We start from the raw sequence: 17,101 nt of genomic DNA, 5'->3' as shown, positions 1-17,101 counted from the left end.
AATCTGTGTCAGGGTAAAGGAACTGTCAAGTTCATGAGGAAGAAAGTAAAAAGCAAGGATAACAAAGCTAATGCCAAAGGAAAAATCACTGCAAGACAAGGAGATGAATCATACTACACAGTAGGATGGACCATGTCATATGGACTTTTCAGGACTTGAAACAAGTCACAGAGAATTTGAACACCAGAGACTGAGACGAAGTCCACTGGATTTTTGGCTAGTTGTCATACTTTTCCACAAAATAGTATGATTAAAAATGTGTTGTTATTGCATTTCAAATGGATAATCCTTATCTAAAATTTGTAAGTAGATGAAGAGTCTAGCTCGTGTAGCCATGTATTGAGTAGGGAGACCTTTTTCTAGTTGTGTCAAATAGGCCTTTTTAGCCACCTGTTAACCTCTCCTGTAGTGTTAACCAATAAATGTATGGTGCCGATAAAATGATAATTAAAAAAAATCACAAGCCAATTAAGTCACATTGAGCATGTGAGCTGAAGTTTCTTAATTCCTACCTTTGTGTAGGAGGTGAGTTTTTGTACTACAGTTGCTAGTTTTTTGAGTTTTGTGTAAGTATATTTGGTGTAGTATTTGCTATTTGATAATGCTAGGAGTGTGTACTATCCAATATGAAGTATCCTTAAGGCAAATTATCAAATTTCCTAGAAAAATACAAACTGCATCCTACTTACTGGGTTGTGTCTCTCTTTAATACTAAGAGTTACTGTTTAATAATTGATATGCTTATGGTTACAGCTTTTCATTTGAGGAATTCATTTTGATTTTTTCTTAGTTGTAAACCTTAATTGGCATGTGAGTGTGATTGATAGTATTAATGACTTACAGAATTTGTTCTGCTAGTACCTCACAAAAAGCCATTGTCTTCCAGAAGAATGAAGGTCAAACAAGGCTTCGTAAATTGTCAGCTTTTAATTGAATTTAGATTATGGCAGGTTTTTTCAATGCATGGTATAATCTTTTCCTTAAAATACATTAAACACAGCTGTGATCAATAGTGTTTCTTTGTGTGTCAGTATTTTTTTATTATGTGGTAGAACTGAATGCACACTTATATGTTATCAAAACAGGTTTTTTTGTACTTCAGAATGAATACTGACCATTTTTTCAAGATGGATGAGGTTAGAAAGCTAACTATAAAAATGTATTTGAGATGTATTGAAGAGGATACATTAAAGAGAAAAATATATGGCCAATATATAGCTCAATTGGTATGAGAACATCTTGCTATGATCTGAGCAGTATCCAGCTCGAAGGATGAAGGTCAGTGTGTTGGAATGGTGTAAACCTTCCGTGTGGAGATAGCACAGGAGTGCTTCACTCAAAACTTCTTGTGGTGCTCGCAGGATTGCAGGACCAATTGAGGGGCTGCATATCTGTGGACAGGCTGTAGGGTGGTGTTCTACATCCTGCGGGTAAGCCAAAGGGAGATGGAGTAAATACCAGGGGCATTATCTTCTGGTGATGAGGTCCTGACCTTAAAGATATTAATTGGGCAGTAATGGAAATAAAGGTGAACCTGCTTTTAATAGGGAATGGCAGCATCTGGGAGAAGTTGACACTATGTCATTAAATAAATGAGAAGAGGAAGAGAAGCGCCTCAATCCGTATTTAAAAAGCCACTGGGTTGGACCTAGAGGAGGGGAGCAGGCAAACAATCACAGTTATGTGAAAAGGAATGACAGTTGTGATATTGTTCCAGAGTCTCAAACAGGTCAGGCTCTGAATTGGCTGATGTAATGGCAAATTCTTTCAGACAGCTTTGTTCTACGGTCTTATGATCCAGACCCTTACACATGTAATGACTGGTGTCTTTTATTTTGAACAGTTGTAATAGCCAGTCTGTTTCACGAATGCTTTGTTATTCTTCTTGTCCTCTTGTGTAAGTATGCTTGGTTTCTGTGGTGTCAGTGGAGAAGAAATTCCATTTGAAGTTTTTCATAGTGACATAGAACTAAAGAAACAAGTTGTTAGCTGTTGGTTGGAAAGTTAAATGTAAACTGATTTTGTAAGAATAATATTTAAATAAATGGGTTGTAAGAGGAATTGCTGATTGAATGCTGTACCCTAGCACGTGAAAAACATAACTGCGGTGTCAATATGACCATTGCATGCAATTGTGGTAAGCATTTTACACTTGTTTTGATTAGAAATATTTTCAACTCTTTTGCATTACTTTTTGTCCGTTAAAAAGGTGTCCAAAGAGGATTATGCTTAAAAAGAGTTTATTTTTCTCGTGAAAGGAGTTTGGTGTGTGGTGTGGGTTTTTTTTTTTTTTTGTTTTGTGGTTTTTTTTTTTGGTTTTTTTTTTTTTTTTGTTTGGTTTGGTTTCGTTTGGTTTTTTTGTGAGAGAGAGAGTTCCAGGGTAATCCATGTTTAGTTACTTTTCATAACATACATAAGAAAATCCAGACACTTTTCATGTTGTTCTTATTCTTAGTTATGGAAATCAGTTTTCTCAAGAGCAGCAAAGAAAGACTGGCATATAGAGTAGCACGGTCTTTTATAGTTTAGTACTGCAGTGTTATTTACTGTCTACTTTAAAATGTCAGATTAAGAGTTGATTAAAGTGGCAAACTAGATTAAATGTAATTGTGTGCTGTCCATTTGGTATTTTAAATGAAAGAAGTAGAGAAACTGTCATGTTTAAAGAAAATTAAGTAGGCAGGCTTAAGCTTAAATATTCAAAATAGTCCTTCAGGGAATTCTGATCATTGATATTAAGATAATCAAAAACACTTAGGTAAAACCTCACTACAGGAATATTTGAATGACTGGAATCATGTTCTCTTTTCCTTGAGAAATGCTGTTTCTTTGAGTGTCATCTGACAGGAAATCATAGGAATTTGTATATCTCAATATTAACTTTTTGAAATGTGTTATCACAAGCTCTTTGTTCACATTTCCTGAATGAATGGTAAATAAAGGGTGGGTGTTTCGAGGCTACCTGAAAGAGCTGGATTTTTAATTCTCAGAATAAAATAATAGGGGATAATGTAGGTAATTTGTAACCTTTTTGTGTATGAAGAAATAACTTAGGAAGTCTTGTATCAAGTTCCACCCCCCACCTTCTTGTTCTCAGACTGCAAACTCTTCTTTTTCAGACTCAAGTCACATTGCCTGTAATCTTAAATGTCTTAATTGCATTGATGTAGATTACAATCAATGCCAAGTTGCTTGAGGAGAAACAAATAGCTGTTAAGCTACTTGCTGGCTCTTTGCATGCTATTTGCATAAGGAAAATAGTGCTTATAGAAACGCTGTTTTTGTTTTGTTTTATTTGGCAGGCAGAGTTGCGAGCAGCTGTTTTTTTGGCGTTAGAAGAACAAGAGAAAGTAGAGGTAAGAGAACCTTAAAATAAATTTTAAAAAAATTGGCATCCTGATAGTTCTTCATGACGAATTAAATAGCTTTAATACTTTCTATTTTTGAAATGTAACAAGAGAAAATTATGTATTACTGCATAAGAGCATGATGCTTAAAGAACACCAAACAGGACTATCAGGGTGTTTCCTGGTGTTTAGGAATAGGAATTGTTACATAGCCTTTTGAAACTGGAGCTTTAAGTGTCTCTGCAGGTTTTATATTGCTTCTGTCCAGTTGACCAGAATAACTAAATATAATTTCCATCAACTGCCAGTTAAAAAGAAAAAAACTAGTTGACTGATGAAGATTTTATCAAACGTCTTTTGAAATTTAAAATATTATAGGGGTTGGGGTTTTTTTGACAAGTGTATTGTGAAAGTAATTGAATGCAGTAACTTGACAAGTATGTTAATGCTTTTGGTATTTCTTATAAGGATGTTGTAGGCTTACTTCAGGATAATTTGCTTATATTTAAGGAAGAATTCTGAATTAAGAAATGGACTATGTACTGATACCTTGACAATATAATACTATCAAGGGTATGTGATACTAGTATGATTAAGTAACAACACTGCTGTGGTATGCAGCCACTAGTTTTGTGACCCCTTCTTCTGGCATTGCCTCATTTCCTGTGACTTTTGATTCTCTAGAACTAGAGAGGAGAGAATGCTGTATGTTCAGGCTCTCTGTTTTGAAAGGGAGGAATGGAAAACTGTTCTGTTTCTCTACTACTTAGATGGTTGTGCCGAAACGGACGTAAGGAAGTAGTTATTCTGTGGTATGAGATTCTGTGTTCTGGAAATCTAACATAGGATTGCTGAAGAAGGCATAATGGAAAAGTGATATAGCAGGACAATGCCATCTCATGGGAAGCTTCAGGATATTATAGAGTACCCAGAGAACAACCTCCCAGACTACCTGGAAAGTAATAGGGCTGAAGAGAGATTTGCTACAGTTACTTACACAGTTATAGATACTTACCACTACTCTGAATTCCTAAATATTATGCAAGATATATTTTCTTTATTCGTGCAGCACTTTCTTCTGTGTGTTACTATTTACGACTATAGTGATAAATACCTATAACAGATCCTTTTCTTCAAGTTAGGTTCTGACCCAGGATATTCTGATATGTTGTGAATGGCATTTAGAATTTGGTTTGAAAAATCCCTGAACAATTTTGACAACCTCAAGCAATAGAACATTGATTTATCTCTGTTTAAAAGTCAAAGTTGAAAAGGGCAAATCTAACCGGAGAGAAAAACCATTTTCATAATATCTTTGAAGGTCTTTTAATTAATAGAATATTAGTATTGATTTGTGAACCACTAATTAGAATGCCCCACACTTGTCTAGATGATTTGTGAATTCCCATTTTTTAAAAAGCAGGACTGAATTTCCTTAAACAAACTTGACATTATATTAGAGGAACAATTTGGGAAGTTAACTGCTTAACTTACCTTTTTAATCATGAAGCAAATAAAAGTAAGTATGCTATTAAGAATTTTTTGTGAAATTAGTCTAGCTCCGTGGCTTTTATAATAGAAATACTGAGACAATTTTAATTCACCTAAGTAAATGTATGCCTCTGTAGCTTTTACTTGTAGGTGGTAGAATTAATACAAAGGTATATTTTGAAGAAGTGAATTACATGTGCCAGGTATCACTGTGGAACATTGTACGCCAAAACACCACTAGCTGTGGTTTTCAATTTCTTGCTAGTATGAGGATGATGTTAATTACTGTTTGTTTTATTGTTTTTTGACAGAACAAAACACCTCTGGTAAATGAAAGCTTGAAAAGTTTTTTAGGTACAAAAGATGGTAAGTTCTTTGTTTAATATACTTCACAAAATAATAAAAATAGGAAGCAAAGGGTTAAATCTTTGAATATTTTATTAAAAGTAAAGTCTTCATGACATAAAAGATGCTTTTATTCCTGTCAAATGTCATAATTACTGTTCATTTATAATAGATTCAATCTATAATTTTTGAGGTTAACATTGTATTTTTAACTGAGGTGAGTAATGCATTTAAATTAATATTTCATGACGAGTTATTATGCTAACTCAGAGCCATTCTAGACCAATCGAAACAGTAGTCAGTGAAAACTCACTGTAGAGGTATAGTACTGAATGCACATATAGGAGAAATGCCAAAATGATGTCTTTAAAACTGCTGAATAGTTTAAAAAAATAATCTTACACCTGAATTTTATAAGCAATCTCTATCTGTGCTCCTGCAATATTTCTGACTTAAATAAGTTTGATACCATGGCTGAGTTAGAAATAAGGGAATTGGTCTAGAAATTAGCTATGTGGTGGTGGTTTGCTGAGTGTCTAAAGTATGTTTATAGGAGTGTTGAATCAATGTAGATGTTCATATTGAAGCCATGCTCGTGTTAAATCTTTGAATTCAAAATTAGTTCCATCTGGTGAATTTTCACTTTGTATCATTTCGTTTTTAGGTCGCTTGGTAGCAGGTCTTGTGGCAGAATTTCTACGGTTTTTCAATCTTGATTTTACATTGGCTGTTTTTCAACCTGAATCAAGCACAGTAAGATATACTGATTTTATTTGTATGGTATGCTGATTGTTTGGAGTGCATGGCAATGAATACAGAAGCTACAGTAGATTTCTTTAAGCCACTTGCTTGTGGTAATTTTTTATATTTAGTCTGTAAAGGGTACTTATTGCCATAAAGACACATATTCCAGGGAAGTGTGCTAATGTGAGTATTCCCTTTATCAGAAATCAATGTGTGACAATATGTTTACTTTGAATTAACAAATGAATATTTTTTGTGAACTCGTATAACAGTATATTCAACAGAATACTCCTGCAGCATTTTTTGCCAATAATCTTACTGTGTCATGATATTAAGTTAGTATTGTTACAGGAAAATTAAAATAATGTCAGTAATCTACTCTGAGAAAATCTTGGTTAAACAAAGGACTTTGTGCAGATGCACATGACAAAAAGTGATTGAATAGAACAGTTCAGTTAGAAGGGACCTACAATGATGATGTAGCCCAACTGATTGCTTTTAGGCTTTTGATACTGAGTTAGAGATTCTTCCTCATGTTTGTCCCTTTGTCTCTTTTTATGATATAAATTTATTATTAAAACTTATATTTGGAACAGTTGCATTTAACTGAAGAATTTACCTTCACATCTCAATACTCATTATTCAGTCAATAATCATTATTTCAGTCCACGTGCAACAGGATGTCTTAAATAATCACTATTTAGTCAAAATATTGCTGTGTTAAATAAGACCAAAAAGCTTTAGGAGTTAGATTACAAAATATGTGTTGTGTTTTCTGACAGTTATTTCTGTGATGTGGTTTGTTGGGTTTTTTTTAATATATATATTTTTTTTCCCCAGCTGAATGGCCTTGATGGTCGAGAAAGCTTAGCTTGGGATTTGGGAATTACAGAAGCAGAAGGTACTGTGAGTGGTCCCCTGTTGCTGGAGGTTGTTAGAAAATGTCAGCAGAAAAAGATTTCAGGCAGTGGAGAAGTAAGTAGTGTTAACATGTGACTCTTTCTTCATAATTCTTTATTCATTTTTGTTTCATTGATGAAAAATAACTGAAATTAAGAACACTTGGCTATTGTAGTATTAGACTATTTCAGGTTTTTATTATATTGTGCCTTCAACATAACTTAGCAGAAAAAAATGCTGAAAAATAAAGATTGACTATCCTATTGCTTTTAATGCCACCCTAGTACTCTTTGCTAATATTCTGCTACAACATAGTAACACAGGGTGAACCCAGAGAAATGGCACAAAACACTGTGTCACTTACTTTCTAATTTCTAGTGTGGTTTGATAACAAAGTTGTTAATGAAATTAATGAAATCCAACCAATAGCATTTGATTAGTCTCTGTTGTGATTGTGGCTTGAAAGAAAATTCTCTGCACATATTTAGTACCCCAACAAAAGCTTAACTTCAAAAGTTGTTGTCATAGACTTCCTAACATAACATCATGGTGTCACAGTTTGCGTACTGTGTCAGTGAGGATGGTAGCCTTGTTTCTTGTTGGATGGTGTTATGACAAAATTCAATATACTTTTCATAAGTGTTTATGTGAAACTTCTAGGTGGCTCCAGTTCTAAGTGAAAGCCTGTGCTCTGCGTCAAGATCAAGTACGCACCCTATACCAAATAAGGTAACATTGTTTATATAAAATGAAAAAGATACATAACTTACATGAGATAAGTAAAAGAGAACCGCTATGAAAGTGTGGATATGATGGCATTCACTTAAATCATCGGCAAAGTCTTACACTGTTCAGACTGGGTTGGTGACAGTGCGTACACAGTCTCTGTGGGACACAGACAGGTTGGAGCTAACTTGTCTGTTTATTGGGCAGCTGTCTGATTGCTGCTTAGGATTGGTAAGGTGTTAGGATACAACTGTCTTTGTGCTGGGGCCTGTGGCTTTATGTTTTCTGTTGCTTCCTGCTAGCACAAAAATCTGTATTAACTAACGTTTTCCAGGCCTCTTTACTTTACTTTACTTTCCTTTACATTTGACTGGAAATGATCAACAAATTGAGAATTATGGGTTCTAGATTAGCTAAGAAGAACTAATGAAGATGAGTTAGAAGTCATAAATATTCCGTTCTCCCTTGCGTGTACCACCTTTCATCTTCAGGTTTAAATGACTTTATTTGAAGTAAGTAGATCAGAAAGAGAAAAGCTAAATGTTTGTTGTATTGCTTTTCCTCAGGAAAAGAATACTTGTCTAGGAGGAAAAAAGTAGTTCCAGTAGCTTGTAAATTGAACCAGGTTTCAATGGGTGTTCTTTTGGGTGTGCATGCACATGTGTCAAGGTTGGTCCATCCTCTGTCTACTATGAATCTTCTTTCTTTGTCTGTTCTTGACAGAGCTTTTGGCAATGCAGTTACGCAGGCTTTTGAGTTTTTTTGGGAACTTCTACCCTTTTTGCAGTAGTTGAACTTAGCCAGCCAGTCCAAAATACATTATTTGGGGGAAGACGGAGACACAAGCACAGAGGAGTATAATATCTTAAGACTTGTTTCATTAAGAAACTAGATTGAGAAGAATGAGTTTTAAGTTATGCCTGGAAACTCTGCTTTAGGGGAGGTATCCTGGAGTAGTAAAAATCATTACTGTTGTTTAAGATAATAACAGGAATAAATGACAGTCTCAGTTCTTTTATCACAGTTGTTTGTGCCCATACAAAACGGGAACTCCTGGACCCAGCTCAAATAGTGCATAGGAAATAAATATAAACCATGTCTCAGTGATTTCCAGAGATTAGTGCTGTGTTCCAGAAGCGATACTGTATTGCAGGGCATTGTATTCTTCTCTGTGTTGAGGTTGTCAGAATTCTTTTTAAGGCTTCTGTTGACTGTTTAGATGTACAAGGCCATAGATGCAAAAGCTTCTCCTGTTCATTGACTTCAGCTTCATGATAGTGATGGGGACTGGTCCAGTCCATAGTGGTATTTTTTTAGTGTATATATACTTAATCCTCAATAAGTATATGGACATAAGAAAGTAATTCTAAGACTTATTCTAAGGTCTAAGTTTTAGAGAAACTACCAGATAGGAGTATTTAATTCTAAGCAGGAAGTATTAAAGTGTGGTAAAAGATCATTAATTGAACTATGTTTCCAGTTTTTGAGGAGACTTTTGTGTGTTGTCAGAACATCACAGTTGAGAGTTGAATGTGTAGGGCATGCAACAGCAGTTGAGGTGGTGATAAGAACACTTTCATTTACATGCTCTTTCTGATGTGATGAGGTTGCAAGTAGAATATAATTTCCAACCAGTTGGAATTTATGATTAGGCTTTTTATATTCTTTATCTGCATCTTCTATGGCAAGCAAATCATACTTCCATTCCAGTGGGAGATGGATGAACACGTTCTGGAAGTGCTTTTCTTTATATATTGCTGAATCCTCCATGAAAATACATTTATCTCAGAAATGGGAGAAAATTGATTTCTGTATGGATGTTTCCTCATAGAAACAGCAACAACTGTTGGCTGGACTACATACTTCTCTGAGAATAAGTAGTGAGTATCTTAATGGGACTACAGCTCTTAGATATATTTTTTTCCTGGTTCTCTCTCTCCTTGGCAAAGGCAGGATGGGGGAATATTCTGCCTGTGCAACATACTTGGAGTAAAAATAATACAGGAAGAAATTTTAGCCAGTCTCAGCTGGAGCAAGATGGAAGTTACCTGAACAGTCTTGACTTCCTGATTGAAACGTGAAATTCTCAGGCAACCAGTACATGTAAAGTAGAAGGGAGTGTGCTAGGAGAGACCAAGACCACAGCTCTTGACATCAGCAAAGAATTACATTTGTTTAAGTGCGAGTGTGAAACCACACTCTGACTTATCTTATTAACACTATTAGTCTGAAACCTAAAGTAGGCATGTTGCTCTTTGAACGTTCAGCCATGGTTAACCTATCACTGCACTTTGAAAGTAGTTATTTCACTTTAGCGACACTTTACAATAGATGAATTCAAGCAAAGGCTGGCTCTTGTGCTTGTAGTTCCTCAGATAAGATCTCAGCCGCTCACTCCCTCAGGTCTCAGAACAGCCAAGTGCCTTCCCTTTTACTCCAGTCAGGGTATCGCTAAGCTCTTAGTTTTCAACAGTTCTGTTCCTCTAGAACAGGAAATTAAAATATTGTCGTTACTACCACTTAGAGGTATAAGTACTTTTTCTTGCCGTAGAAGAACTGAGCTGCTGAGTGATTCTGTGACTGAGATGAAATTACCTTGGTAGCCCTTTTTCAACTTTCATGGCCTACAGTTTGAAAATTTTACTTCAGCCTTCTGAATTAAAGTTAATGACTGATAAAGAAATACTTGAGACACTGCAACCTACGTATTTGTTATCTGGGTTAAACTGTTGGATTTGTTTCAAAATTGTTGCTGTTCTTAGTGTGGAGAAAGGAAGCTATTGTAATAAATAGATCTTTTCACTGGTTTAATAAGTCTAGGGGAAGATAAAAATTGCAGTATTGCTTGCTAGGTAGCAAGATGCTATTATTTAAAAATAAAAATCCGTTTTTTCACAACAGCTTGATTATCTAGGTAAATTTGAATATTATTCTTTGGGCCACAAATTTTTGTGAAGAAATTACTTAAGCTGTATTGATCTTAAAGTTAGCATGTAGGATAGTCCTTACATGCTTGAGTATCTGTAGGACTGAGCCATAAGCACGATACAAAGTCTGAGAGTTATGTACTTTTAAAGTATCTTGTGTCACTTTTATTTTTTTAGTATTTGGAGGGAGGAAGTATTAACTGCAGTCCCTTTATGCTTGCTGCTTTAAAACCTAATATTGCAGAGATTATAATTTAATATGGAAGTTAGAGTAACTTGCATGGGCTTAAACTGACTTCTTTTGAAGACAATGGCTGTAACTAACAACATTTGTTAATAGACAAGTTGCAAAATAACACTAATAAAGCATCGTGTAACTTTCAGGCTGTAAAACAGACAAACCACCCATATTCAAAGCTGGAAGGTATGAATCGGTCTGTCTGTAGATTTCTTTATTTAATGACCAACACCTTTTAAATTTCATTGCTTTTATAACAGAGGTGATCTAGATAGTACAGCAATGCAGAGGATGAAACAAATTTTTTTTTATGGCAGCAACAATAAGGAACACGTCCTTTCTAAAGTGAAGAAACACTTTTCTCCTGTTTGATTCCTAATAATACTAGTAAACTACTTAGACATACTAATAAATTTGAGCTAACTCTTTAAAAAGTGATGGTAGGTATATATTATATGTTGTGTGTTTATTACCACTTACATAATTATAAGACATAAATACTTATTCCTTTCAGTGAGGGCTTTTTTCTTTATCTTTCAAGGTTGCTGAAACCACTCAAAGTGATACAAGTGTCTCGTCAGGGGAAGCAAGCAAAAGAAGCATTCATTTTCTGCCTAATGAAACAAAACTAGATCCTCAACTAGAAAACAAAGACTTAAATACCAAAGAAAAAAGTGATCCAGGTGTGGATGAAGATGATGCAGAGGGAGATTCTTTTTTTGATGATCCTATACCCAAACCAGAAAGAACTTATGGCTGGTAAGTAACATGGGTGTTCTACTTCATACAGGTTTATTTTGTCCTCATTGTGCTTGTGGACCTTTGAAAGCTAGCAGATGAAATGAAATTAATTTCATTTGAAATTAAATGGTGCAGGATCATTTCATAGTGTTGTTTTGCGGTGCTCAAGTAATTGGATAATCACTCTAGCTTAGTAGAGGTTGCAGGAGCATTTGCAAGTCAGTTTGCCAGTAGCTCACTTCATGTTGGCTTTTTCCCCCAACTACGTTGATAGTGGGCAGAACAGCATAAACTTTTCTGTATTGTTGATACAGTAGATGTTTACTCTTGGAATGGTATCACTCACAAAAGCACAAAGCAATCATACCAGGTAAACTAGGTCTCTTTTCTAGTAAATTAATGGACTCTTTCGGAAAGAGTATCTATAATACAGCTTTTGTTGGATGTATTTAGTTGGAGCAGAATTTTTTTCCTCAAAGTGTAGTGATTTTTCCCTGGAAAATATTATGTGTTACAAATAACTGTACTATGGTATTTCTTTTACCTTTTTCTTATTGGAAATATCAAGATTAAAACTGCCTCATTTACTCCTCCTTACTCAACAGCTCATTTAACTAGCCTTTAACTAAAGTCTAACCATTGTAGCAGGTGGTTGTGTTGCCATAAAACAGGTTTAAATGATAAGTTGGGAAAACTAGAAAAGGCTGGATAATAATAATAATGACTAATTTCTTGTTTGAGCATTTTGGTATGACAAGAAGGGAAATTCACTTTGCAGTAGTGTAAAATTGAGTTATTATAAAGACAATCCAAGAAAAAAACTCAATTTATTCAGTAAGATAAGGATCTTTTCCTAGTAGAGAAACTCCCTACAGAAGAAAATACTTCCAAATTATGTGTGGCTGCGGTAGTCACAATCCACCAAGTAGTAATTTGTACTTCATAATGTTATTGTGATTTAGATATTATAGTAAGGTTCCATAATAAGGTTTGCTGAATATATTAATAATAAATGAGCTTGCAACTAATGTAACTGAGCTGTCTCCGCCCAGTCTTTCACTTCTACCCTCCTGGCAGCTCCTTTAGAGGAGACAAAAGAACATATTCTTCAGATGGAATCCCTTTGTGTTTTGTTGTGCTGCTGTGCCTGATTCCCAAGGGATGATTGAGTAAGAGAGGCACCAGCATTGCTTGGTTAGCAAAAGGTAAATTTCTTATGGGAGCTTGGACTATTCTTCTAAGAAGGGTGCATTAGAGAGGAAGGGAGCAAGCTGTTACTAAGGACAGAGTAAGAGATGATCCAAGCTCTCATTACCCCTAGGTCTCTGACTCGTTGTTCAAAATTTTGAAGTGTTTTGATATGTGATAGTATACATGATATTTTGGTGACATAGATACAATAAATGATTCAAATGTTGTCCATTACTAATAGGAACGGAATCACAGTAACAAACAGTTCTGGTGATACTAGTTGTGAAAATCTTGGTCTCTTTTCAATAGTGTGTCTTCATCCTTTACTTGAAAGTAGTTTTTGAACTCAACACTTCAAATATATGAATAGAGTAGGTAGTAGCCAAGTGAACTTTAACACGTGGCGATGAGATCTATCCTGCTATAACTGAGAGGCTTTCATTCTGTGAACTGACTGCTTTTAGGATTAAGTTTCATCAGACATAATCTCTTTTAGTTGTAAAACAAACTAATTTAAATATCGATTTATATTTGAATCTTTCTTCTTTGGCTGCGTTTACACGTGGGGATAATGAAAGGCCCCTACATAAAAATAGTGATGCTGATGAAGGTGCAGGAGCTCTGTCTGTGAAAGAAGGCAGGCAGAAGTCTTTGCATAGGTGAGAAGGTGACTTTCTTACTGAATGTTTTGCTTGATGCTTGTGCCGGAAACTGCCTACTGTTTTTAAGATTGCAGAATTAATAGTCCTTTCCCCTTGCTCTTTTTGCTGTAAATATTGCTGCTCTAGGTTTAGGACAATTTAGTAAATATAGAAGAGAAGGTTACTACGCACATTTTACAGCTCTGTGGAGTACTGATCTACTTGGTTTGTTTTAGGAAAACTGAAGCTAATAAAGCAGGAGGTCTAGCATCCCTTTCTGATGCACCGCCTCTAAAGAGTGGGCTAAGCTCCCTGACTGGTGCACCTTCGCTAAAGGAGTCTGACAGTAAGTTTTTCACATGTTTTGTGTTTTTGATGAATGTAGGAGATATTTTCCGTAATGTAATGAATGATCTATGCATTCAGATGCAAATGTGATGAAGTATGTGGCTCCCTTCTGGTTGTCATGTGCTTTATACTAATGTTTTTTTTTACTGAGTGATCGCATACTGGTTTTGATATATTATGTTACCACGGGGGCATCTTATGTTTTGGAGCAGGAAATACTTTTTCACTCTTTTTTGTGTGTGTGTGTGTGTGTATAAAGCAGTTTTCAGGAGTATAAAATTCTACTGCTCAGTTGGTAACTGAAATTTACTTACTCCTTTGTGTGGTTATCTTACATTATTTGCACAAGTTCTTTAGAGATATTTGCTTTCAGTTTGTAAAACCTGATCCTGCATACTTTTTGCTGCTCGTGTTTTTAAATGTTAGCAGAGTTCAGACCTGGAAATTGGACATAATATTACCATACTATGCTATAAAATTATATAAGAACACTTGTTATAAATGGTTCATGGGGATGTTTAAGTGGGATCTTATTAAAGAGTCACAAGTCAAATTTCTGATATAAATGCTCTTGGTTTTTTACAGATTTGAATAGAAACTCTGTTTTGAAAGACCTGCGGTTGGTGAATGCAAAACTGGGATCACTAGAATTAGGCAAGTAACTGGTAAACATGAGGAAGCTCTGATATTTTTAACTGTAAGTTCTAGCTCGGCTTCTTAAAGGAATCTGAGAAACTGAAATACACATATTGAGCTAAGATCTTCAGCTTTTACTTCTGTCACTCTAACGCCATTGTGAAACTTACTGCAGTAAAGAGCAAGATCTGATCTAAAGGAATACAGAAAAGGGAAGACTGGTGTCGTGTAAGGGGTTGAGTATTTAATACATGGAGCAAAAAATTTATTAATTCTGTGCATATGTTTGCTAATATCAAGTGATAAATTTTGTTGTCTAGGTTTCTAAGAAAAAAGGGATTTTGATATTTGTGGAAGAAGGTAGCCAGACAAGTCTTACTGGTTTTCAGTGGCATATTTACTTGCTTTCCACACCTTTGAAAGTTTCCTTGTAAGCTTTAGGAGCAATGTGAACATGATGTGATGTAAGGAGTATCAGTTCTCTCTCAAAATAGAGCTGACAAGTATTTAAATTTTGTCTTCAGCAATGTAGTCAACATCCTGAAAATGTATGTTCAATTTCAAAATATTTTGTGTAAATTAGATTTACATTAATTAATAACAAATGTAAACATTCCCTTCCTAATCTGCACAAGTAATTTAATCTATTCCCACTTTTGCTGGCCATCAGTTCAGGTATTTTGGTGCAGGAATAGATTCTTATTTTGCATTTCTTGAAGAGAAAATGTGTTTGATTAATACCTTTTAAAAATTATTTAGGAAATGGAGATGATGATGAGTATGCTGATGACTTCAACAGGTAAGAGAAGGATGATACTGCAGTAGCATAGTATTTCATGAATTATAAGCACATCCACTAGCATGTTTGAATTATTTAATAATATTTCAGCTAGTCACTATTGCTGGAGTCTGTTAGTATCTCTGAACTCCTTTAAACTTCAGTTTGCTATTTTAATACATAGAATTACAAATATAAAAGAAACAGATCCCTTTTGTGTAGGGGTAATGACTTCCTTAAAAACGTGGTGCTAACTTTAAGATGCAAATTGCTGCTTTTTTTGTAGAAGGTGTTTGGTTTTTTTCCCTGAACCATGCACTTAGATTGTTTTAACACTTCAAATTAATGCTATTAGATAATGAATATGATGTATGCTGAAATATTCAACTAAAAGATCATAATGAGTAATCAATAATAAATATTTAACAGCCTTATCCGTATGATGTGAAGGTATTGGTGTTGTAAAGTGTAGGACTGAGCCCTAAGTATTTACAAGTGTTTATCATGGCTTCATCTAGGTAAAAAGCCTTTAGTTGTTATGGGTTTTTAAGTAACTACATATTTAACTTGTTGGGAAGTGAAATCCCAAACAAATGTCAGCTATAAAGTGAAAGTGAATGTAATACCTGAATGTTCAAAAAGAAAGTCTTCTATGTTTATGGTTTTCTTTCTCTTTAGTACTAGTCATCGCTCAGAAAAAAGTGATATCAGTATTGGTGAAGAAATAGATGAAATTTCTGTGGAGACAGAAGAGTCAAATGCCAGTGATAAAGTATGATTCTTTTAAAATTGTTCTTATTGACATTCTTCTAATCTTGTCTTGACTTTTTTTTAACCTTTCATGAAGGAATGTGCCATTATCATAGGTTCCTAGGATTCATGTTAAGGTTGTATTGTTTGTTATGTTCTGTATTTTTACACCTAGTATTCCTGCCAGGACAGATACTATACTGATTAAAAAACAAAAGGCCTCCAAGAATTGTTCAGTAGCACGATTCACTGTTTCTAGACATGTAAAATGTATTTAAGACTAGTTTAGTATCCAGTGTAGGATTCTCTTATCCCTGTATCTCAAGATCTGTCTGAGCATCTCCTAAAGGAATATGAATTCTCACTGAAAGAGTTTGAGGGCGAAAGGATGGGATGCTGTATGAGGGACTAAAAGAAATAATACTTTTACTGTTTCTGTGATTTCTGAGTTTGAAATTTCATTTATTTTCTAGCTTGAAGGCATCACGCAAGACCTTACCATTTCTCAGTTAAGTGATGTTGCAGATTATCTAGAAGATGTGGCATAGAATTGGACAGCAAAAATGTTTCATTATGCTGGACTAGAAGACTGCTGTGGACTGTTAATTTCAGACAATCACTTTTTGCTGGAATGTCCACTCCCTATTTGTGCCTTGTGTTTCAAAAAGACTGTGGTTGGAGAAGGCTTTTAAATATTCTTAACAAGAACTAAATGAAATGGTGTGTTCTCATTTGAGTCTGGTATCAAAATTATTTTCTTCACTTGGTTCAGCCAAACCTTTTACAGCAGGAGGTGGATTTTCCAAGCAGAATGTCCATTGCTGGCAGTGGGCATAATAAAAACCAATTGATAAGAGAAGATCAACAGAGAGGCATGTGGGTTTATAATGAACTTGCACTGTTATTGAAACAGTCTGATTTTTTTTTTTAAATTTTTTTTAAAGATAACCAAAGCAAGAACCTTCAGAGGTAGTGGTTCAACTCACACTTCTTTTAACAAAATTTTGTCAAGTCAATATGTAGTGCGTATTTATGGTAACTCTAACCACAGTACCTAGTTGTTCCAGACTTACTTGAAAATGCTGTTTTTCAGACTCTTCTGCAAGTTGGACTTTATTTTTTTTTAAAGGCATATCAAATCGAGAGTATCTAAACTCTCAAATCTAAATTTAGCTGAAGTTAGGAGCTAAATTTAGCACTAGGCTTAACTCTGAATATTCTTGTTTAAATACATTTGTCAGACCATTGATGTTAAGACCTGAGCTGTTTTTATATAAAGAGAATTTCATTGATGTTAT

General features: G+C 34.8%; 1 protein-coding gene across 1 annotated transcript; it reads left to right on the top strand.

Annotated features, from left to right (window-relative positions):
• The first annotated feature begins 1,272 nt into the window (after positions 1 to 1,272).
• Positions 1,273 to 16,802, top strand: FGFR1OP (FGFR1 oncogene partner). The gene is made up of 12 exons (XM_010076099.1): positions 1,273 to 1,278; positions 3,303 to 3,356; positions 5,150 to 5,204; positions 5,848 to 5,936; positions 6,768 to 6,902; positions 7,488 to 7,556; positions 11,260 to 11,477; positions 13,528 to 13,637; positions 14,225 to 14,293; positions 15,035 to 15,074; positions 15,732 to 15,825; positions 16,277 to 16,802. Exons 1-12 carry the CDS (start codon positions 1,273 to 1,275, stop codon positions 16,349 to 16,351), a joined length of 1,014 nt encoding a protein of 337 aa, XP_010074401.1. The 3' UTR covers positions 16,352 to 16,802.
• Positions 16,803 to 17,101: the final 299 nt, after the last annotated feature.

Source organism: Pterocles gutturalis, unplaced genomic scaffold (genome assembly GCF_000699245.1).
Source record: "Pterocles gutturalis isolate BGI_N339 unplaced genomic scaffold, ASM69924v1 scaffold11378, whole genome shotgun sequence".
In the NCBI taxonomy this organism is placed as follows: Eukaryota; Metazoa; Chordata; class Aves; order Pterocliformes; family Pteroclidae; genus Pterocles; species Pterocles gutturalis.
This window is presented reverse-complemented; position numbering and strand designations above follow the sequence as displayed.